This window comes from Tachysurus fulvidraco, chromosome 9 (genome assembly GCF_022655615.1).
Source record: "Tachysurus fulvidraco isolate hzauxx_2018 chromosome 9, HZAU_PFXX_2.0, whole genome shotgun sequence".
Taxonomy (NCBI): domain Eukaryota; kingdom Metazoa; phylum Chordata; class Actinopteri; order Siluriformes; family Bagridae; genus Tachysurus; species Tachysurus fulvidraco.
Genome location: NC_062526.1, coordinates 15379927 through 15404359, shown reverse-complemented (window position 1 = coordinate 15404359; position 24433 = coordinate 15379927). Strand labels below are relative to the sequence as shown.

The 24433-nt window shown below is 36.3% G+C and overlaps 2 protein-coding genes and 1 long non-coding RNA gene across 5 annotated transcripts; 2 read left to right on the top strand and 1 right to left on the bottom strand.

Annotated features, from left to right (window-relative positions):
* Positions 1 to 89: 89 nt before the first annotated feature.
* On the bottom strand, positions 90 to 7730 carry LOC113639884. The gene is made up of 3 exons (XR_003439931.2): positions 7594 to 7730; positions 1998 to 2262; positions 90 to 295 (listed from the first exon to the last, which is right to left on the bottom strand). It is a non-coding gene; the product is annotated as an uncharacterized LOC113639884 (long non-coding RNA).
* On the top strand, positions 7649 to 12935 carry lman2lb (lectin, mannose-binding 2-like b). Of its 2 annotated transcripts, none has more exons than XM_027142100.2 (8): positions 7649 to 7878; positions 8549 to 8667; positions 8863 to 8980; positions 9290 to 9372; positions 9560 to 9721; positions 9965 to 10079; positions 10689 to 10805; positions 11233 to 12935. In XM_027142100.2, the coding sequence occupies exons 1-8, from the start codon at positions 7674 to 7676 to the stop codon at positions 11373 to 11375; spliced, it is 1062 nt and encodes a 353-aa protein (XP_026997901.1). In that variant the 5' UTR covers positions 7649 to 7673; the 3' UTR covers positions 11376 to 12935. The 2 variants fall into 2 exon arrangements, with proteins under 2 accessions (XP_026997901.1, XP_026997911.1); XM_027142110.2 differs by lacking the exon at positions 7649 to 7878 and adding an exon at positions 7898 to 8043.
* Positions 12936 to 16061: 3126 nt separating this feature from the next.
* On the top strand, positions 16062 to 22976 carry zgc:64051 (leukocyte surface antigen CD53). 2 transcript variants are annotated; one of them, XM_027141917.2, is made up of 8 exons: positions 16062 to 16208; positions 17306 to 17386; positions 18137 to 18325; positions 19368 to 19442; positions 20043 to 20138; positions 20236 to 20334; positions 20465 to 20548; positions 22104 to 22976. In XM_027141917.2, the coding sequence occupies exons 2-8, from the start codon at positions 17330 to 17332 to the stop codon at positions 22170 to 22172; spliced, it is 669 nt and encodes a 222-aa protein (XP_026997718.2). In that variant the 5' UTR covers positions 16062 to 16208; positions 17306 to 17329; the 3' UTR covers positions 22173 to 22976. The 2 variants fall into 2 exon arrangements, with proteins under 2 accessions (XP_026997718.2, XP_026997710.2); XM_027141909.2 differs by lacking the exon at positions 16062 to 16208 and adding an exon at positions 16819 to 16970.
* Positions 22977 to 24433: the final 1457 nt, after the last annotated feature.

Genomic DNA, 24433 nt, shown 5'->3' with positions numbered 1-24433 from the left:
TAGATTATTGCTATGACTGTTTGAATATCTGATTAATAAATACAGCCAATCATTTGAGAGGTTGCTTGAAAATGTTTATAAAATGTCCCCAGACATTACTGACCCTATGCATAAAATACAGTAGGTTCTTTATTGTTTCTCAGTAGCTATACAGAAATTTCAGAAAAGCATGTAAAGCTTGTAGAAATTTGTGGATTGCAAAATATTCAAGGAAAAAAAAACTGAAAATCAAGTACATTTTCTAAAGTTGTAGAATCTCCACTCATCCTTCTTTCCCAATTTGGCAGATTGTTTTCTGGAATTCAGGAAACACACACAGACACACAAACAAGGGAGTATACATAAAGTGAACGCTTTTACTGCATTACAAAATCAATAGAGGCTTATCAATAACGAGGGCATGAATCACTCCGAGAAGGAGGACAGAAACAGGGAAAAATGAGAGTGAGGGATGGGAAGACTGGGGAGGAGGTCTGAAATCAATTTTCACACATTAGAACAATTAGCTTATTGAGAGGAAGGTGACATATTGAGGGCACTGGACTATAATATACAGCAATTGTGAGAAGGACCGAATAGACTGGTGATGCTGTTGGAATGGATGTTTCTTGATGTATTTTGTGGGATTTAAAGCCAAATTTAAGTACCGGTATTTTGTGCATTTCCTCCATAATATAAATCATTAGGTTTTAAGGACAGGATGTGTTAAGGTCATGCATCCAGCAGTCAAATGCGTTTACTTCCCATTTTTAGATTAGACTTTTTGTACTGTACATCTACAATAGATTAACAAGCAGTTATTTAGTTAGATATCCATTTGATTTCAATTGGGTTGATATAAACTTCGCTCTGTCGAAGGTTCCTAGGTTTGGATCCATTTCACGGATCTTACTGTTTTGGGAAACAAAACCTGCATGAAAAATAATAAAATAACATAAAACGATAATAAAATAAAAATAATAATTAGATTATTGCTACAGCAGAAATGTTTTCAAAAAAATATGTCCAATAGTAACTAAAAAGTGTGTAGTCATTGATATGAAGTCTTCTGTCTTAGAGGGAGAGATGTTTGTTTAGTATTTATAAAAAGAGTCTCCAGTGTATTTAAAGTATTTCAAAAAATATTTCAAAACATGAAGTCTTTTTGAAAAAGAAAAAAGGGTTCGTAATTTTAAGTTTAGGTTCAGTTTGGGAAATTAAACATCTCTTTACAATCAGTGTGAGCAGAAAAGAATCTCAGGGAAAAAAAACAACAGTGGGAAGTGTTATTGGCTGTTACAAAATTTAGTGATCCACATTAGTGTCCACATTGTATACAGGTAATTGTAATATAGTACAAAGAATTATAAACTCTGGGTCATACGGTTAGTGTTTAGTGTTAGTGGTTATTGTTATTGTTTTTGTTTAATGTTAGTGTTTAGTGTTAATGTTTTTGTTTTGTGTATAGTTTTAATGTTTTTGTTTAGTGTTAAGAGTTTATTGCTAGTGTTTAATGTTAGTGTTTAGTGTTAGTGTTCTTGTTTTGTGTTTGTGTTTAGTTTTAATGTTTTTGTTTAATGTTAAGAGTTTAGTGTTGAACTGTTGAATTCCTTATTGCATTTTTAATCAGATTTGTGTAGTTATAATCAACAAGAAACGTATGTCACGTTCGCAGATGCTGAAGCTGTATTCAGATGGTGGGCTGCTTTATCTATAAAAATAATATTTATAGCACAAAATCTTTTTTCTGTGTAAATCCCGATGACCTGGCTGACATCGAGACCACAGTATAAACTTACTTCATTTAAAGAAAAGCCTGTTTTATTGTTATTTAGCCATCTGTGTGTGCATGTGTGTGTGTGTGTGTGTGTGTGTGTGTGTGTGTGTGTGTGTGTGTGTGTGTGTGTGTGTGTGTGTGTGTGTGTGTGTGTGTGTGTGTGTGTGTGTGTGTGTGTAGGTACTCATTTTCAGGATTCATATGAAATACTCTGATGAGAACCGATGCAGCTTTTAATCACCTCTTTAAGGAGTCTGGCAGTCCTTTGCTAATCTACCAGAGTAGGTTTTCACTGCGCCAAAATGTCAATATGCGCTTTTTTTCTTTTGGCTCTCCAGAGTTCACAGGATTTGATGTGTTTCGAATTTTTTCATGTCCCATGGGTCTCGTATGGCTTCTCCATCATACGGCTTCTCAGCATCTCTTTAAATGAACGGCACGGTGAGTTCAGAGCTTGACCACTCACAATAATAAAAAGAGTTTCATCCTGGTGAATGTCTGCAATCCTGGAACATAGAGAAGAAAAATAACAAAACGAGAGAAATCAATGGATTTGCCCTAATGAACATATGCTGTAACTTCAAATTAGGTGAAGACTTTATGTCTTTTTATGTATATGAGAAGGGTAATGAGAGCATGTGGTATTAATTCTTATTACTTCTTTTCAAGGGTTCTAGCTTTCTAAATAGATTTTTGTCTTTGAATACTTTCTAAAAGGAAAACCATCTGGTATCTGATTCTACATCGAACTGCTAGAAATTCCATATTATGCTATACACTAAAGGGTTAGCACAACATTTTTACTTAATCATGAAGTCTAGCTGCTTTCTGACCAAATACTCTAACTAAAGCCTCACATATGGCATTTAAAATTGGTTGGATCAGATGTTAGATTAAAGAAGTCTGAAATCACAGGTTTGGATTGAAGTGCTTATTCTTACACATTAATATATTTAAAACCATTTATATACAAATGGAACGTCATTGTCCCCTGGTGGTCCAGTGGCAGGATCCCGTGCTTTCATTGCTGTGACCTGGGTTTGATACCCCGGAAAAACTCAGCCACTGAGGGATTAAAGCTCATTGCCAGTCCCAAGTCCAGGTAAAATGGGAGGTTTGTGTCAGGAAGGGCATTCGGTGTAAAATCTGTGCCTACACATCAGCGTCTACAATTATAATAAGCAGATTCATCTTGACAAAAGTCATCTGCTTTGGTGACCCTGTACAGGTAGCAGCCCAAAGAACAATGTTGAGAAGGTGAAGATTTCTTTCATTAGAGGAGTTTCCAGTGTCAGTGATTTGTAACAATGGATTGTGAGGGGAAACGTATATGATCAAGTTAAAAATTTTGATTGGTTTTAAATCCATCATAAAAACAAAGGAAAATGTAGATAACTTTTATCTTTGTGTTGTTTTTTATACTTTTTAAATTTTACACCAGAATATAAACAATTGATCAAAATAAAATATTATTGTATATATTATATATAATTTTAAATATTACATTTATTATGTATGCTGACAATAATAATAGGTAAGAGGAACAAGCAACTGGTTATGCCATATGGTCTACTACAGCTACACCGAAAATATCTTAACTACAAGGTGTAAGATAAAAACTTAAAAACCTCAGTTAATCCAGGTTCCAGTTTAATTTCTTTTTTATACATTTACTTGTTTGCCAGCAGTTCTTTTTAAAAGGGAGCAGAATAATCTGTCATCTTGAGTTTTGTTGTGTTTAACAGACTATTCATATGGTAGTCCCTGTAATACAACACACACACACACACACACACACACACACACACACACACACACACACACACACACACACACACACACACAAGGCTAATTACAAAGCAGACAAGTGCCAAGCTGAAGCTCTGATAATGGATGGAGCTGTAAGAATAAATTAACACACATTTGGACAGGTAACAGTTGAGTCTTCAGGGTCTGCTGCGGGTGTGATAAGTATCGATCTCAGTGACTGGACACATATTCACCTCTTCAATTAACTGGATGCTGTTTGTTTTTTTTCTGTTGATTTTTTACCACTCTTCCGTTCAGTCAGCACAAACTCAGTAGAAACAGATAGAAGCTTGAGGGATGAAGGAAGGAGGGAAAGAAAAAGCCATCTGTTATTCTGCCTTTTTCAACACTCTTATGCATTTCCTGTTTTTTTGCTGAGACCAACAACACTTTTATCGCCGCTGTCAGGTCCTGTAATGCCGCCAGAAAGCGCATTAAAGCGTCTTCATTTGGAAATTATTTACGGGCTGAGAACCGGGCGAGAGTGCGAGGGAAAGCATTAGTGATGTAAGGGATAAAAAACGAAAGGGAAAGTTGTTTGAGCGAATAACATTGGAAATAACAGTGAGTTTGTGTGTGATAGAGTAACAGTGTGTTTTATCATTTTTATACCACAGCAAAAAAAGTATTAGAGTGTTGTGGTTTTTTAAATCGAATTGTTGATACATTTAATGTTATGGCACATCAAAATGTCAATTAAACTTTTTTTTCCCCTTTTTTTTTTTTTAATAATCATATAAGCTATAATACGTTTTTTTAAATGTTGGACTTTTTAAAGCTTTTATCTTTTGAGACATGCTTTAAAAAGTCCAATATATACAAGGATTTTGTAAAGTCCAGTAAGCATAAGTATGCAGCAAATATGTATGTTTTGTAGCATTTCTTTACTCCGAGTTGTAAGTATCTACACATTTGCCTCAATAATCTACTCAATCAACTGATAAATATCCAACACTTGAATATAATCTGGATACATAATATAAAAATTAAACATATACATTTAATATTTTGTCTCTCTCCACTCTGTCTATATGTGCAGTAATTTAGGTATTTATGTTTATATGATATGATATGATATGATATGATATGATATGATATATGATATGATATGATATGATATGATATGATATGATATGATATGATATGATACGATATGATATGATATGAAATGAAATGAATATATTTAATGTGTTTTTTTTAAGGTTTGGTTTATAGTCTCACCACAAACGGGGAAATCCAGGTGAAGGAGTTACAACTGAGTTTTAAGTTGTGTGTGTGTGTGTGTGTGTGTGTGTGTGTGTGTGTGTGTGTGTGTGTGTGTGTGTGTGTGTGTTGTGAGAATAAAAGCAGATTTGTGTGATCACACACTGTTTGTGAGCTGACAGGTGCAGGCCGAGGCGTAAAAAGATCGGCGTGGAAATAAAGGAAACGGTTCACGTGATTGGGGACGGTGCATAAAAAACAGCAGGCGACGAGCAGATATAGATTACACTAAACAGCTGCACACATAAACACATAAAACACAGGCTTTATGAGGGAAATGTTGTGGCTCTGTAATATCTAAAGCTAAACCATAATCCAGTAAATATATAATATATTGAGATATTGTTCAGAAGTTGGTAAATCAGAACCGACAACATTATTCATGTTAATAATCATTTACATTATACAAGATTTTGAAATTGTTTCTCCTAGGACGTCTTGTACTCAGGAGACTCGACGCCCAACAGGATATTTTGAACACGGGTTTCTAGGGCTCTTCAACATAAACTTTATCCACCCACAGAACTCAGAGTTGGCTGATTATAACGTAAGCGATTCTCCAAAACCTAATCCGCAGGCGGCTTTACACCTCCTTATCCTGTCTCTCTTTCTGAGCACACAGCGTCTACATTTCCTTACAGTGGATCTATTAACTGCTCTCACCTCTTGCAGCGTTTAGAAGCTCTTTGTTTGACACAACTTATTCGCCTTGTTTATCTCTTCAAATTTCGTGCACCTTTTCAACCAAAGTTAAAAAATATCAGAAAAGCGATTTAAAATCCCTCGAATTTGAAGACCCTTCAAGTAATGATAGAGATTTGCAAGATCAACAGCTACACTTTCTTGTGATTTTTAAACTCAAATCAGTCATTTAGTTTACATGTGATTCTTACAGGTGATTTATTTTCACACATGACTCTTGCATGACTTATTTAGTTTCACATTTGATTTTTTTTATGATTCATTTATTTTTACATTTGATTATAACGTGATTTATTTGTTTTAGATTTGATTACCATGTTTTTACACAATTATATTTTTGATCCTTAGATTCTTGATGCTTATTTTTGATTCCTACAAATGTTTTTTATTGGGCGTGTGATTCTTTTACGATTCACTGTATACTATTTCTGTAGTTAATTTTCCTTCTTTATTATTTATTTTTACATTATCAACTGTTTTTTTTTTTTTATTTTACAAACTTCATTTTATGATTTCTGTTTTTGTTTAATGTTATTTTTAACATTGCCCTAGAAGAGGTCACTCACATCAGAATGGGGAAAGTTTACGATCTCTGTTACTTTGTTGGTACATGATTGCCTGGTTTGACTATTTCAAAACTGCAAATCTCTTGGGATTTTCATGCAAAACAGTCTCTATAGTTTACACAGAATGGTGCAATAAATAAAACACATTCTATGAGCTAAGAGACTGCAGGCTAAAACATCTTGTTGATGAGAGAGATCAGAGGAGAATGACCAGACTGGTCTGAGCAGAGATAAACTCTATTTTAACTATAATCATCAATTTTTACAGCCTTTGTGAGCTGAAACGCCTCTCGGCATGCACAAAACATCTAACCTTGGAGTGGACGAGCTAGTCAAGATCAGGAATCTGAGGCCATCATGGGCACAGACTTGCCATTTGTTAGAAGTAGAATTACATTAAATTCACTTTCATTTGAAGAAAATTCAGTTTGAAAATTCTAATGTGTGTAATTCTAACATATGTTTCCTAAATTATTCTAGAATGTTACTTGACTGATGTCTATGATTTCTGGAATATTGCATCTTTTCAATGTCACAAACTCATTCAAGTCCCACAAGAAGCCTGGTCATCCATAATTTGGAGAATCTCAAAGGGCAATTGATTCACCACTGCTGCAGGGATTGTCTGCCAGTTCAGCACTGTCATGCAGTGTCTTGACATTCAAGAGAATTTGGAATGAATGCCCTCTGCAGTGACCAAACCTCTCATTAGCAGAAAAAAACAAAAGGCTACACTAACCTCTGCTGAGGAACATGTTGTGTGGACAGAGAACTGGTCCAAAGTTCACTAAGGTGAATAAAGCATGTTTAATTTATTTGGGTCTGATGGGAAACATTATGTTTGTCATCAAACAGATATGCTTATGTCATTCAAAACAAGGGCCTGTACACTGACTGTTGCCAGAAATTTTAGTTGTAATCTTTTTTGGTTCGACAGTTATTTCTGTTCTCTAATTTTAATCATTAATTCATTCATTTATTTTCTACCGCTTATCCGAACTTCTCGGGTCACGGGAACATGCAAACTCCACTCACAAAAATAAAAAAAAATGTTACAAAATACGTTTTTTGTTGAAGTGCCTTGGTTATTTTTGTTATACTTGGTTCTATGAGCATGGTATAGCCACAACAAAACTCCTTCAAATGTTGAGCAGTGAAGATTACTTTATGACATTATTTCTGGAAAAATAAAGTGTTCATAAATTGCTCTCTCTCTCTCTCTCTCTCTCTCTCTCTCTCTCTCTCTCTCTCTCTCTCTCTATATATATATATATATATATATATATATATATATATATATATGTATATACATACATATATACATATATATGTGTATATATATATTCGCTTATTAGCCATTTTTAACTCTTAAAGTTAATATTAAAAAATACAAGTACAAAGGTCCGCCTGGTTCACAAATTTCATTGGTGTAAACGTGTAGATGACAGCACTTGTGGAGATCAGTGATTGGCTGAGAATTTGAAGGGCAGTACTCACAAGCAATCATAATCATACTCAGAAGGCCCATTCGCCAATCTGCACTGTTACCTGGTTCATCCGGAAGTGCGAGGTAAAAAATGGCGGCCTCTATGAGCGAGTTTAAGAAACACAACGCAATTCGTTTACAATTTATCCATTTATCGCGACATTTTATAAACAACGCCAAAGTTTATTTTCTTCTACTTTTTCTGATCACACTGACATCCCGCTGTTCCGGAAATGACGACTTTCAGAGAGACGAATTTCTTAAGAGGGAGTATTCGCTGACGAAGCCATACCAAGGTGGGTAAACGAGTCTGGTTGCTATTTTACCACCCGTTTTGTTGACAAATCCCGCCTCATGGACTGAGATTGGTGCAGTTTCTTTACATTCACACGCAATTTTACAATCATAACGCCAAAACCTGAACGTTTCTAGCCAATCAGAGGGTAAAAGGCGGAATATGGGTGGGTTAGAAAATATAAAGAATGTTTTGTTTTATTCTTAAAGTTAGAGAGTTTGAATACGATTTATGAATCTGTCGGCATATAATAAGCCTTTAATGTTAATTGAACAAGATTTTTTTGGAAAGTTTCCCAACTGCTCTCCTTTGAGAATAGCTGCTAATATAATTAAATATGTTGAAGGCTTCATACAAACACTGTCTGAATAATTCTGAAAAATCATTAGAATTAAAAATGAATGAATGAATGAATAAAACGCCATATTAACCACTCGGTTAATGACACAGGTGACTAGTATTTAATTATGATCGATAAAACACTACATTAATCCAAATTAAGAGTAAATATTTTCATTTTCTAGTCGTAAAAACTTGGTCTAGAATTATTTTATACATTTCAAATGTAGATGAGTGTGGGTTTTGTTGTTTCTTTTTGTTTTTTTGAGTGGAAAATTCATGTACAATTAGTGATACATTATATAATCTTTACTTTGTGTCTGTGGTTGCAGGTCTGGGATCATCGAGCTCGTCACACTGGGATTTACTGGGCAATGCCATTATCACACCTGAGTATGTTCGCCTGACTCCAGACCTGCAGAGCAGACAGGGAGGCGTGTGGAGTCGCATTGTGAGTGTGCTTCCTACATATGTTAGTTTAAGTCAGTTTTAGTCAGCTGTAATTCTAAATACAAAATAAAATCTAATGAGAAATATTACAAGAGTAATTTTTTGTAATCATATTTTCTATATTTACACATTGTGTGTGTGTGTGTGTGTGTGTGTGTGTGTGTGTGTGTGTGTGTGTGTGTGTTTGTACATACAGCCATTTTACGTACGAGACTGGGAGCTCCAGGTGCACTTTAAGATCCACGGCCAGGGCAAGAAGAACCTGAATGGTGATGGTCTGGCTCTGTGGCTGACCAGAGAACGCATGCAAATAGGCATGTTTTACTACTACTACTTTTATTAATGATTTAAGCGCCAATGTCCAGACTAGCGTCAATCTTTGGGTCACTTCTTTTGAGAAAAATTTTGTCTAATGTGTTTGTTTGTTCTGATATGAGGCTTCTTCTCTTATTTACAGTCGAGTGTAGCTTTCTTGTTTCAATAGTAACCATGCACACATGGATTTGTACGGTCGGTAAAAAAGGATGACAAGAATTGCTGTGCTATGAGGGGAATGGAATAGAACATATTGTATTTGTATTATTTACTACGTGAATGTTGATGTCTGTGCTAAACCGTTTCAGGTCCCGTGTTTGGGAACATCAATCATTTCACCGGCCTGGGGATTTTTATCGACACGTATCCCAACCATGAAAATCAGCATGAGGTATGTAAACTGCATGCCTGAACAGTGGCTTCTTCATATAGCAAAAGTACTTTATGCTTCAGGTTTGATTGTAGCTACGATCCCGCTGCCAGAGAGTTATAATATACAGCCTCTTTCTTCGTAATGACTTGGCTCATTAACTACTACTTCTTGTTTTTGTACTTATTCTTCTTTTCTCTATGCATAGAGATCATTTCCATTTATTTCGGCGATGGTGGGAAATGGGACAGTGGCCTACGACCACGATCAGGACGGAAGGAACACGGATCTGGGTGGCTGCCAGGCTGCTGTACGTAACGTTGACTACGACACATTCGTCCTGGTCAGATACGTGAAGAACATGCTAACGGTAATTCCCCCTCTCTCTCTCTCTCTCTCTCTCTCTCTCTCTCTCTCTCTCACACACACACACAGGTCATAAATCAGTTTTTTAATGTCTGATGGTTTAATGTCATGATTTTTCTCAGTAAATGTAACCAAACTCCCACTGGGGGGCATCATGTAACTAACTTTTAACACTTCTAGTTCATGTCCTCTAAATACGTCCTGGATTAGAGATCACAGTGAGCCAAATCGCCTTGTTCCTCCACAGGTGATGATCGACATAGAAGGAAAGCAGGACTGGAAGGAGTGTGTAGAGATCCCAGGTGTCCACCTGCCTCAAGGGTATTACTTTGGAGCCTCATCGCTTACTGGAGATCTGTCAGGTTTGGATAGACCGCTTCCTTCATTTTTCTAAAATTACACCATTTTATTTTTCTGCATATGCCATCTTGGAGGAGTTACAGAACAGAGTTTCTTCTTCCCCACTAATCAAAGGTGGCGGTGTGTGATTCACTCCACTGATGCACTCCACTGTGTAATTCACTCCACTGATGCACTCCACTGTCTGATTCTCTCCACTGTGTAATTCACTCCACTGTCTGATTCTCTCCACTGTGTAATTCACTCCACTGTCTGATTCATTCCACTGTCTTATTCACTCCGCTACTCCACTGATGCACTCCACTGTCTGATTCACTCCACTGATGCACTCCGCTGTCAGGTTCACTCCGCTGTCAGGTTCACTCCGCTGTCAGGTTCACTCCGCTGTCAGGTTCACTCCGCTGTCAGGTTCACTCCGCTGTCAGGTTCACTCCGCTGTCTAGTTCACTCCACTGTGTAATTCACGCCACTGAATAACTTCACTTTCTGTTTCACTCACTTGATTGACTTCACTGTCTGACTTCCTTAACACTTCACTCCACCATATCAAATTGGCTAATTATTCCTTTGATTCACTGAATAATATCTAACTCTTTGCTGTCTGATTGCAGATAACCATGACCTGATCTCCCTCAAGCTTTTTGAGCTAACAGTGGAGAGAACTCCTGAGGAACTGGAGAACGAGCAGGAGGTCAAGATACCCAGCGTGGACTACCGAGAGATTCCAGGTAACAAAGCTGAACATTGTGCATAATAAATAAAGCCTGTTAGTGCTTTAACACAGTGGATGCATGGCGTGGGGGGATGTCTCACACAAGCCCTGTCTGTGTTGAGTTCTGATTTATTTTTTTTATTTAAACAGAGATTTAAAAAAGGAAATGAAACTCAGCTCAGCAGTTTCACACTATTTAAAGATGCTGATGAAGCAGTAGCATCGAGCAGCTGAGGATATATAATGTTCCCAGATAAAGTATCAAGATGTCCTTTATATAAAAATGAAAATTGTCAGATATCATTATTATCGATATGAGTATTTCAAATATCATCTTATTTATAATGTCAGTAATTTCAGAATAAATCTAAAGAAGCTGTAATACATTGTGAGTTACCCATAAGAGCAGCACTGATACTCTTTCTGCACTCTTTCGGTTGCAGTGGAGGTTGTGGATGAAGGCATGAGCACGCTTACCCTCCTCTTCCTGTTCATTTTCTCTGTGGTCGGCCTTGTTGTGTTAATCGTGGTGCTTCTCTTCATCTATGCGCGCTGGAAGGAGCGCAGCCGCAAGCGCTTCTATTGACAGTTCTCACTGCTGCATCTAACAGACGTTACCTCTGACACCGAAGAGCCATACGAGAGACAATACAGCCTTGTCCTTGTACTCTCGTTCATCTGCTAAAGTTTATAATATGCTTGAATTTTACTATGGAAAGAACAAAGTGTGTGTGTGTGAGTGAGTGCGAGGCACAGATTTGTACCTGAAGTGTGTATACATATTGTAGAACTACATAACCAGCATTGCGTGTGATATGATGTGTGCCTGTTTGAGTGCGTTCAAGATCTGTTCCTGAACTGAGAAATATATATTAGACACACATAGACAGACAGCTGTATCTGCTCTAGTGAATCGTAAACATTTTGTTTTGGAATTTTGACTTCTTTTTTTAAGACATTTATGATAAAAGATGGAAACATAAATTCAGTCATACATTTTTGCTCATAAAATAAATAATGTTACCATTTGCAAGGAAAATCCAATCGAACACAAACTTGGCTAATTATTCTTTGAGAATGTTCAAGAAAATGTTAGAAACTCACACAAGGTCTCACATCAAGGTCTTTAATATGAGTATTGATTTATTTGCACGCACGCACGCACGCGCGCACACACACACACACACAAACTCCCACCCTGAAGTGTATGCACACATCCATTTTTGTGCCATTTTACACAAAATACACCAAAAATCTGCCAAACTCTCATCACAATGTTATGCTGGATGTGTTGTATAGATAGGACAGTGTTACGTGAACAAAACTGTTCACTGATTCATATCAACTTGGTGTTTTCTTTTTTTGTTCGTTTGTTTTTAACTAATAAAAAGATCACAGTAGCAATTTTTTGGGGTTTAATTGTATGGGTGGTTTTTTTATTGGGTTTTTTTTTGTTTTTTTGTTTTTTTTTGGGGGGGGGGGGGGTTTAAGTCTGTGAACATCAATGCACTGAAATCTCCAGAGTCTTACTCGGATATTGTTTAATTGTCTCACAGCTCAGTGATTGAGATGCTGGTGAAAATGTTAGAAATGTCTTCAAATGAACAAAAAAAAGCATTTTAATTTTTACATTATGTCCTTTAAGTGTTATTTGGTTGGTTATCCTGCTCTTACATTGTGTTCTGACTTTCCTGATTATTTTTAAGGTGTCAGCAATCAGTGAACAAAATCTGTACGCGTACAGAAAATCTTTTGCTCCCTGCTAATTAGAAATAAGATTAGAGATTGGATTACACTGTACTGTACTACTTTAAACTGCTGTTGCATGTTATTTTTGTTTTTTGAAGGGTTTTGTGTCTGTATTCTGAATAAAAGGGTTCTTGGGAAAAGGGGTCAAGGAAGCTTAATGAAAATATTATATAGAATATTAAATTGATCAAATTTACACACTTTAAAACTCCTATTTTGAAATCTCAGAAATGCTGAATGTCTGAGAAATGTATTTTGAAGCAAAAAAAGAATAATTAGTGATGTTGATTCAGAAGCTCCTGGATTAACAGTTAAGAGACTGACATTATGTTTCCCTAACGGTTTGTCCTAATATTTGTTCGAATATTCAAAATAAAGGAGTTTTCATAAACCGAAATGTGTGCCTTTTTCAGTAACATGAGAGATCCTCAAAAATATAAACATCCCAAACCAGTAATATGTGGGATCCTGTAGCCAGAAATGTGTACAACAGATGTCTGATTTGTCACCTGTGGAATTTCAAACCTCCCAAAATGAGACACATTTTATGGGATGTTTTACAGGTTGTGTGCATATATGCGTTAATGTCAATTAGAAATGTAGGAACATGAACATACTTGATATTTGTCAGCGTTACAGTGAGATTTTTCTTCTACCTTTGTTGAAAGTCTTCCTGATTAAAATAGAATTTAATCCATCTATCGACTGTAGCCCTTATGGTGCCTGTTTCCCAAAGAAAGAGATATATAGAGAGAGATGAAGATATTCCCTCACACCTATATATTATGTAGTATTTTGTACTATTTAGATTTGTGACATATAATCTTATGAACTGTAGAAAGATTAAAGGGATTCAGATTCAACGATGATGCAATCCTCTCAAACTAATTTCAAGTCAACAACAATGTGTTTGAATCCTCACCATCCCTGAATATGCTAGTCAGGTTTTGACAGCTATATCCGTTAAACCATTGACCAAGGCTGTGTCCGAGTTAGCTCATGTACAGTACCACATGTAACTGCTGCTATGATACTAATGAGTTCATTCCAGTATTTCTTATACAGTATGTACTCTGGTCTGCGCTGCTTTTGTGTATTGTCTTTTGTCCTTCACTGTTTGCAGCAGGTTGCAAAGATGCACTTTTATGTGGCTAGGACAAACTTACTTAAGTCCTTAGCTCTGTATTTTTTCCACGTAGCACCAGGGTCTTGGAGAAATGTTGTCTCATTTCACTGTGTACTGCAACAGCTATATATAGTTGAAATGACAATAATAAGCTTCTTGACTTGACTTGACTTTCCTTTTGGTCAGTTCTGTCCATTTATGTAGTCAAGAAATCCAGCTGGTGCGCTGATGTGATCATTTTAGTATTGTTTCACTTCCCTTTTTTCAGTTCCATTTGTTCCCTCAGTGTCTTATGCAACTTTAAAAGAGGTGGCTAATGATTGTGTTGAGGAACTGAAGAATGGGAACCAAACTCACCTGCAAACACACACACACTCACTCACACACGCGCACACACACACACACACACACACACACGATATTTGATTGGATTCCTAGGCCAAACCCTCTCCATTCACTCAGCAATTAACCTTAACCAAACCTTTGATAATTAACAATGGGCTTTGTTCATCAGTCCTTTAGTAAATTTGTGTATAAATATTTGAGCAAGCAAAACTAAACTATCTGTTTAAGCTAGATTTACAAGCGTTTAGAAACACAGACACACACACAGAGCAGCTAATGTGGATTGAATGACAAAACTCACATCAATGAAATGATGAGTAAACAGCGTAAAGGGCTGACAGAACTAGAAGTTGTTCTGATTAACATTTATTCCAACAAAATACATATTGTTTACCAGCTTAAGTAATGTAAAATGTGACTTGGTTCATAAGCCATGCTGGAAAAGCAGAAGGCATCTGAGTGTCTGGAAAGCCTGATGAGGGCACACTCGGTAATATATAGCACACTGATGCCTGAAACATTTCACATCGGTCACTTAGTTTTATTGCACAGCAATAAAAGATGCCACAGCAAAACGTTTCAACTTGTATTTATATAATGGCATTCTCAATCTAATGCCTAGTCTAATTTACCGCAATGTATGGATTTGGGCTTGTTGTAGTTAGTGCCTGTAATCTGGGTTTATTACGTTACAAACTATTTCAATCTGACATTAGAATCTGTATATAAATGACTCATTGTGGTTTATATTATTTAAAACCATTCAGCGTTTCTATTAGTTAGGTTATAAATTTTGTGTGGAAATTTAGACACATTCAGAAGCACAAGCAAAGGTTGTTTTTTTGTTTTTGTTGTTACCAAATTTCTGATGTACTGTGGATGCTCCTAGGACAAATGTACCAATAAATCCATTTGTATGCAGCTTGATAAATAATGAGTGAAAATTATCTTACTAAAAATAAATCAATACTTTTCCCCCCTTTTTTTGTTCAATAAGGACTTGAGAAAGAACAAAAAAGTAAAACTAAAAAAATCCCTAATTTTCCCTCAGGCAAGGCACATATTTTACGTTTATTTTTTGTTGTTGTTTTGTTTTTTAAGGCTGAATTGTTAAGATTTGTAGAAGTCAAGTTTTAAAGCTAACAAGTAATGAATCTTATGGCCTCTGGCTTATCTGTGTGAACCTACATGTGTAAATTCCCACCGGTTCACATCATCCAAAACCGTGTCTCTGCAAATATATGTAACTGCAAATTATTTAAAGACATGAACAATAAGATATCACAGAGCTCTCAGGTTGGAGGCATGGCCTAAAGTATGAAATCAGAGATTGTGTTTGAAATTGGTTAAAAAGTAATTGTGCCCTACGATGGGTTGGCACTCCATCCAGGGTGGATCCTGCCTTGATGCCCAATGACGCCTGAGATAGGCACAGGCTCCCAGTGACCCGAGGTAGTTCGGATAAGCGGTAGAAAATGAGTGAGTGAGTGAGTGAGTGAGTGAGTGAAAAGTAATTGATTCTGTACTTTTACTTAAACATACAGTTGCTAACACCAAGCCATACTGCATGTTTGTATGATGCTAAACTGATGGCTATATCAGTTACTAAGTGAGTTAGATGATTTAGCCTCTTGTCTTCACTGTGGTCTGCTAAAAAAATCAATAACAGTAAGCGTTTGCATTTTACAGTTCTACATGCTTCAGGTTTCATTCTGACAGAAATAAAACAATGTTTTCACACCTACACACACACACACACACACACACACACACACACACACACACACACACACACACACACACACACACACACATAAAACAGCATTTGGGTTTGCTGTGGTTTTGTGCTCACATCACCAAGTAAGCTTTTAGTACTATTAAAGGAAGTGGTCAAATATAACCACCTGTCCTCATATATGCAGGCTCCAGGGCCATGATTCACATGATTCACCATTTTCCATTCGTCACTGTTTTAGTACATTAGCTGATGTGTGTTGACTGTAATTTTTCATTTTGACTGATCTGAGGTCAGTTTTGTTTTACTAAACGTATGCAGCTGAGGTTAAGGAGCCTCTGACCCAAGATCAGAAGTGGAAACGCTTGAGAAAGAGGAAGTGCAGCGAACAAACTCGTCCCACCACGCAGCTGAAGAGAGTCTGAGCGGTCACAAGGACAAGCGAGTGTTTTCATCCAGGCCAGGTAAGGGGAGTAGGGTTTTTTCAAATATAATGTATGTTCTCACACAGCAAAAAGAGGTAGATATTTTGAAATGTCTATTTGTGCTCGGAATATCCAGGCGATGCTAGAGATTCTATGATTTAAAGACAGTTTGAATTTGAGGTGTGTTTCGCAAACATCACTCTAATAGTTCTTTTACTTTTTAACAGCAATTTGAAGCTTCAAGTTCAAGGACTCAAGTGAACCTTAGTCCTAAAGATTAAATATAAACCTTTATCATAAATCCTAGTCTTAATGTGACAATTCTGATCATAATAAAATAAGTCTCAGTGATAAACGATAGTGAACGTGGCGCTGCATTCAGTTGTGCTTTCTGTGAAAGTAAATATGAAGTAACTTCCATATGAAGTTGAAAGGCGAAAAGTTGGTAATTAGGAACAGAAGAAAATAAACAGTAAAATAGAATATTTCACATATGTTTAGGCTTATTCCTTTCATGTTTTAACATTTTTGTACGTGTTGACATCTTTGTTCTCGGAAACTCACACAGGAAGCGTGTGTCATTGGTTTTTTATAGCTGAAAGAGGAAGTGGTGTGTCTGTGTTAGTTACATTTGACATATGATGCATCATTATCCTTACTTGACTTATCTAACAGCAGCATTTGGGCTGTTATATTTCGGAAATAATAGAAACAATTATGGGATTATGCAAGGAGTCTCCAGTGTGAGCAGGCAGTATTAAGCTTTCTAGCACAGGAAACTCATTCTTAATGCTATTATTTGTAAGTACTTGTGTATTTTTTTTGGTTCTTGTCCGTGTCTCACCCAAAGAAGTAGGTAATGGTTAGGGGAGACATTAACCTTTATAAAGTCTATATAAATGTAGGGGTGTCAATTTTTTTGGGACATACTTTAAGAAAATGCCACTTTATTTATTTATTTATTTATTTATTTATTTATTTATTTATTTATACATTAATGATGTAAAATAAAGTTTCTCTTATTTTCAGGATTAAGTGATAGTGAAGGGTCGCAATACTTCTGAAGGGGAATTTCATGAGATGATATAAATAAATGTGTTTATTTCAACTTAACATACCTGTCTGTTTCTCTCTAGAACCACCACAAAAAAAAAAACAAGATGTCATGCCTCAAGTGCCTAAAATATACCATGTGTGTGGTGAACTTCATCTTCTTCGTATGTATCAGTTCTCACACTCTCTCACACACACACACACACACACCGATAGAGAGAGAGAGAGAGAGAGAGAGAGAGAGAGAGAGAGAGAGAGAGAGAGAGAGATTGAACCGCTAACATTTCACAATTCTCCATCTTTATTTATACCACAGCACTCTTGCATGATCAGTAATGATTGGCCAGAAATGATTGATTAACTTAATACGAATTTACTCTGTAAACAGTGCAGCTGCAAACCGCAGGTTGATGAATAGGTGTTCTGATACTTTACTGCTTCTACAGTAACAGCTAATTCACAGGGACTTGCTTGGAAGAGGCAATGCAGTCGTTCTCATATGTACGAACACGTTTAGTTAGGATTTATGGAAGGAGTCACCAGTGTCAGAAACGACATTAAATGCAACTGATTCATTACAGTTTGGTGTTATAGGATGGATAAAAACTGCTAGTGTTTACAGTTTGATGTGGTACTGTTACTAGAAAATAATCAGTCACATAAAACCACCTTTTCATTGGTTAGTTTTCTAACCAAAGAAGGTTTTTTTACATTTGGGAAATTCATAGCAATTCCCAAACCATCTTTAATAAACAAACAAACAAACAAACAAACAAATAAATAAATAAGCAGTAACAGTATGCAAAATGCTTATACATATTTTGTTGCAACAGACACCTAACTTGTCCAGGCACATCTAAACACTAAATTCACATTGCTGAGATTTGCACATAACATGTCTGTGATGCTTACAGCTTTGTGGAGCTGCTATATTTGGCTTGGGGATCTACATGAGCACTACGTTCAAGTACTTGTCCCTCTTCCCAGCCTTGTCAGCCATAAATGTGGCCAATGGGCTCTACGTCATCGGCATATTTGTCACCTGTGTGTCCTTCCTGGGTTTTCTGGGGGCCCTTAAGGAAAACCGCTGCCTCTTGATTTCTGTAAGTCTTTAAACCTAACAACCTGTTCTAAAAGAAAAGAAATGTTCATAAGATGTCAACAGTGACTGTCGAATCAGTACTCCTTCACCGGCAATGAAATATATGTTGTGCTAGTTCTTATGACCTGCTTCCTATTTTTAGGGGGAATTTACAAAGGGTAAATATTAAAAAACAAAACAAATATTAGTTGTGGTAAAAGTAACATTTTTACTAAGGTAAAAATTGCCATGATGCCAAAAATTCTATTCTGGTACAGGATAAAATACATATAGCCTATAAATGATTTACTGAAGTTCAACTAATTGAACTTAATTCTAAAATACATCACTGATTTTATTTACTAATCATAAACTGGTGCTAATTAACAAAAGGTTAATCCCTCAAACTAGCTGAATGCTAAATGCGAGCAGGTCCAGCACAAATTGTCTGGATTAATAGTGTACTGTATTACTGAAAAGTTTGAATGTGCGTTCAAGTCTCCCTGAGAAGTTCGTATCGAAGTTCAAGTCACGGTTGGAGTAGTACCTGCTTTTAATTGAATACGTACCTATACACACACCCCACACACACACACATATACATTAATACATACATAAATACACTATATATATATATATATATATCACACAAAACCACTGAATTTATTGCTCAATCAGACTCATCTCCAAAAATTGCACTGCACCCAACGAAACCTTGCTAGTGAACCTTTGTTCAGGTTATTAAATACTTACATGTGAGAGCTAAATGGACATGATAATTAATTTGATTTGTAATCTCATACAGGCTGTAAAAAAAAGTTAAATATAATGCACAATATCACTGTGTGAACATAATGTGTGAACAAAATAGAGAAGTAAGTGAATTGTAAGAAATAAGTAAGTAAATGAAGCAGACCTAAGGAAACAGTGTAGTAGAATCTACTCCTAAATATCACAAGGAAAATTAAAGCAAATACAGAGTATTTAGGTGTGTTTGAATTATTTGTAAAAAATTTGAAAAATTGTCCAGTGATTCAACTTATGTCTGAACTCTTTGCTTTCAGTTTTTCATTCTCTTGTTCCTGCTGATGTTGGCTGAGCTGACAGTGGCCTGTCTCCTGCTCTTTTATGAGAAAGATGTAAGAAAAGACTTTCAGAGATGAGCCAGTTTTAACAAAACAAATCCAGAATAATATCTTTTAGTTTAGTGAGCTGTGCGAGGCTCTGCACAACTTACAGCAATTTGCTAACTTTCACACTTTTGAAGTATGCAACAATGCTGTGTTATTCAAGCCTTAAACTGATGTATAGTGTGTGCTTGATATTTGCTGTTTTTAGACATATCGCTATTGATTTCAGACATGAGAAAGTTACATTCCGTAAACAAACAGATTATTGTAACAGTAGTGATGCCTTTTCGGATATTTTTTTCTTTATTCTTTAGCTAGGTAGGGAAATAGGGAACATGTTGATTAAATGTTTGTTTGGAATAGATGAAGAACTTTAAATGTCCCAGCTAGTTGTATTTTTTTTTATTAATCTGGTGTCTGCTTTTGTGTTAATTTGCTTTAAAAAAAAAAATTAGATGCTTTAGAATTACCTGACTGACTAAAATGTATTTGTTGATGCTATATAAAAATCAAAGAAGCTAGAAACTCTAAACTAATGAAAAGAACACAGGCTGAATACCTACTGAAGTGCTGAATGGAGACTTATCATAGATTTGGTACTGCTTTTAGATTGACAGTTTCATTGAGCGTGAACTGACAGCTAGCCTGCAAAAAGATGCAGGAGGGAATAACTCAACCATCAACTGGAAAACCATTCAGGATATGGTAAGTTATAACAGTAATGTTTGACGAATAAAAAAAAAAGCTGTACACAAAAAATGAGACTTACTGATAACTTTTGGTCTTTTCTACATGGTGCTAGTTTAGTTGCTGTGGTGTAAATAATGCATCAGATTGGAACAGTACCTCTCATTCGGAAAACTTGTCAAGCCCAGCATGTAAAACCAACACCCAGCAAATGGTATGACAACTTTCTAAATTAAATGGTGCAACTCTACTGCTATAAAAATGGCTATACATTAATTTATAGAGAGCAAACTGAATCATCACACTTAGTGTAAAAATGTAAAAAAGACATTGTGTGTTTATAGGGATGCTATGCAAAACTGAAGACGTGGATTGAAGACAATCTGCTCGGAACCGGAATAGCAGTCATCATCATATGCAGCATTGAGGTACAAACCATCATATCTCATCTTCCAAGACGATACAGTGCGCATACACACTGAACAATCTGATGCAACAATAGCATATTCTCACTATTATGAATTACTGTGAGTGAAATTATGAACAGGGGTTTCTAAAGGGTCTTCTAAAGGTTCTAAAGAGAAAGATATTTGAGATAAAAATGGTCAGGTGTTAAATAAATTAAGCAAATGAGTGTAAAGTTTCAAAGATGCTGAAGGGATTTTATAGCAAATATTACACACATTGTGTGCTTTTAAACAAACAGGATATAAAAATATGGCAAGAAGTTTTGGTTGTTCTTCCCCAAATCCATGGCCACAAAGTTGCAGGTACACAATTGTACAGAATGTCTGTGTACAATGTAGCAGTTCAGATTCCCTTCACTGGAACTAAGAGACCTAACATGACAAGGCTCCTGTGCACAAAGCGAGTTCCATGGTGTATGAGTTTAATGTTATGGTGGAAGAGCGCATGTGTCTTGATTCTGCCTCGCCATTTAACACCTTTGAGATGATGTGAAACACTGACTGAACCCCAGCACTCCTGTTCCAATAGTGAGAATGATGAGATTAATTAATGAGATCGGTGTCTGATCTCAGTAATGCTCTTGTAACTGAATGAACACAGATCCCCACAGTCACTCCCCAAAATATAGTGGAAAGCCTTCTCAGAAGAGTGGAGCTTATTATAACAGCAATGTGGAAATGAATAAATCTGGAATGAGATGTTCAACAGGTACATATAGATGTGTTGATCGAGTGTCCAAAATCTTTTAGCCATTTAGCTCAGACGTTGGTCAGTGATAACTGAACAAAGAGTCGCATAGCTAGTCACTATGAAAACTGCAGCGACTTTAGTCAGCTAAAAGAGATAATAAAGACATCTGTTGTCATGTATTAGCTCCATGTTTTTATTCAGGTATAGTCTTGTGTATTAAGATGCATGCTAACTGCAATAAGCTAGCACAATTGTTAGTGTAGTTATCATCTTATCTTTGTGTAAACGTTCATGTTTAACAAGTCAGAAATATTAGAAAGTCACAGAAATATTAGTTGCATCAGTTTTCTCTCATTTCAGCTGAACACTTTTGAGGTTAATTTTTCCATATCAGCTTTAAAGGTGGCTTACAACTAGCAATTTATCAGGTATTGTAGCTAGCGATTCTGCTTCTTGTTGTTGACATTTATAGATCCAACAGAAAAATCAAGATGCGTAAGTGATTCTTTTCCAATAACAGGTTCTTTACACCTCTTATACCAGAACAATTTTAACAATTTTTTATGTATTAGAGAATGTCAAAAAATCCTTTTTTCCATTTAATGTTACTGTTTAATATCGTGAAATGTCCACAATACAACTCCCTGTAAGAGTGATTTATCTGTAAAAACAGTCAGAGTTGCTGGTTATATAAAAAATCAGTTTCTGACCAATTCGTATTGAAAATTTAACAGACAGGTATATAATCAATTATTTGCTCTCTCTCTCTCTCTCTCTCTCTCTCTCTCTCTCTCTCTCTCTCTCTCTCTCTCTCTCTGTTTATAGGTTTTGGGTATGTGCTTCTCTATGACTCTTTTCTGCCACATCAGCAAATCTGGACTCGGCTACAAGTGAACGGCCATATCACTTCCACAATGCAAAACGGAGGCAGTCAGAAGAGTTGGCCTCCATTTATGTTTATACATTTATAGTTTCATAATCAGAATTTGTGACACTTGTCGAGATTACTATTCTGACGTGTTATGTGAAGATGATACGTGTGTACTGGTACACAGCTTCATTACAGTGTATGGATTTATATGTTTTGTCAAACAAAAATGGCATTTCCTTTCATTTCCATGTACAGAAACTGCATATGTGACTGGATCAATGGTAAAGTGTGACGACAGAACACTGCCTTTAAATTTGCCATAAAATATAGTATAGTGCAATATCAGGCTGGTCCACAATTATGTTTTTAATTTATTTTTTATAAAATGAAAAAAGTTTTATTCCGTTTTGCTTTAAAATGAACTCCGCTATTAAGAAATGAGAAATTGACATCAGTACATGTAGTCTTTAACAGAAGCACTATTATGAGAAGGATTAGCAGTTCCAATGCTACATTTAACTTCAAGTAACATTTTGGTATAATGAAACCCAGTCCACATATACACACTCTCTTGTTTATGGAAAATTCATGTAACATTCAGAAAATTCCCCATATTTACTTTTGTTCAATGTAGCTCTAAAAATCAGGATACTGTGATCATAAATATAATTAATTAATCAGAGTTAGTTGATGTACAGATTCAATTGTTTCGTTTTTTTTTTTTTTCTCTCATTAATTATCTGTGTCCTTTCCTTCATTCCACAACTGCTGTAACTTGTGACTTCCTGTTTGTCAAAATAAAATAAACTATTTGGGTGAAAAAGAAAGGCATGCAGTGATGTTTTGGTCAACTACCTACTTCTTTGGAGAAGCAGTTTGTTTCAGTTTGTGTGAAATCAGGAAATAACTCATTGATGACCTTCCTCATGTAGCACCGTTAGAAAGACAATATAAAAACTCGCACTTTTGTTTTTACAAAGCTCACAAGCCCCTTTCCGAAAGGTAGTTCTTAAACACTCCGAGCCCTGACATTGTTTCCTCCTGTCAGACAGATTTTCTGCAGATCAGTGGAGACATCCCGATTCTAACTCTTTAAAGATGCCCTGCCACGCGTATTTCATTACTTTTGTGGTAATGTCTGAAGTTTACCATGGACTCTGTAACATTTTTTTATGTAAAAAAAAATGCCTTGATTACCTTGTTTCAAGCCATTCTAATGTGGTATGGATTATGGAAAGACTCAGCTCGATTTGCGCCAGTTCTCATTAATATTCAAATGAGCTATGCTGCTTGGCTCCGATTGGCTAACCGCTAGGATATGAGCGCATGACTATTCATTCACCCAGCGCAATAAGTAGCCTAGGCTAGAGGAACTTTGTTTACAATCACCTTGAATTGCGGCAGAATGGCTTCTTCACAAGCCCGTTGACGTTCAGCCATCCTTGCTGTATAGGAAACTCACTGAGCTACACGAATTCTGTGGGCGCGGTCTCAAGTGGGAGAGCTCATGAATAGTAATGAGCTCAATCATTACGACGTCAGACTGACCAGCTTTTCTAACTGACCTGATTTCTCCCCTTATTTCTTTTTAGTGGCTAGAACTGACCGGGGAGGTAACAGTTCGTTTTCAAATTCACGACACAACACAAACACATATGGACCTAACACATATCAAAAAATACAAGTAAAAGCGGTTTTGTGTGGAAGGGCACCTTTAAAATAATCTCTGTTCCTAAATAACCCTTGCTATCTCAAGCTGTTATAACCATGAGCTAGACTGTCTGGTTTCTAAAGACACTGTTATATATATACTATATGTTATAAAGACCCTGGCACTGGTCCAAATTTGCCAGTTGGTTAAACAGGTCAGTCGATGATTCAGTCGATGGGTTTACAATATCTTCCCTAGCACCATGACTATCCCTGGCTGCAGAAACATTTCAGTGTACTTAGCCCACTACTCTACTTCAGACATCCTCCTTCTTTTGAAAGAGAACTATCTTATACGAAGGACATTATGAAGATCTTGGTAGAACCCTGGGAATTTGACATTTGGTGAAGTTGACCATTCAGAATTCTGACTAGTTTTTAGTGTCTTCACTGGACCCCCAGCAATTTGCCAATTGGACAGCTGTCCACTCATCTAAATAGATCAGATGATAATACAGTTGATATGGGTTCAAACTAGGTTATCTAACACCTTGACTACTTGGGGTTTATGACAGACTTCTGCCTCCAGCTGTAACTGGGTCACCAGTATTCTGTAAAGTTGAAGGCAGCAGAT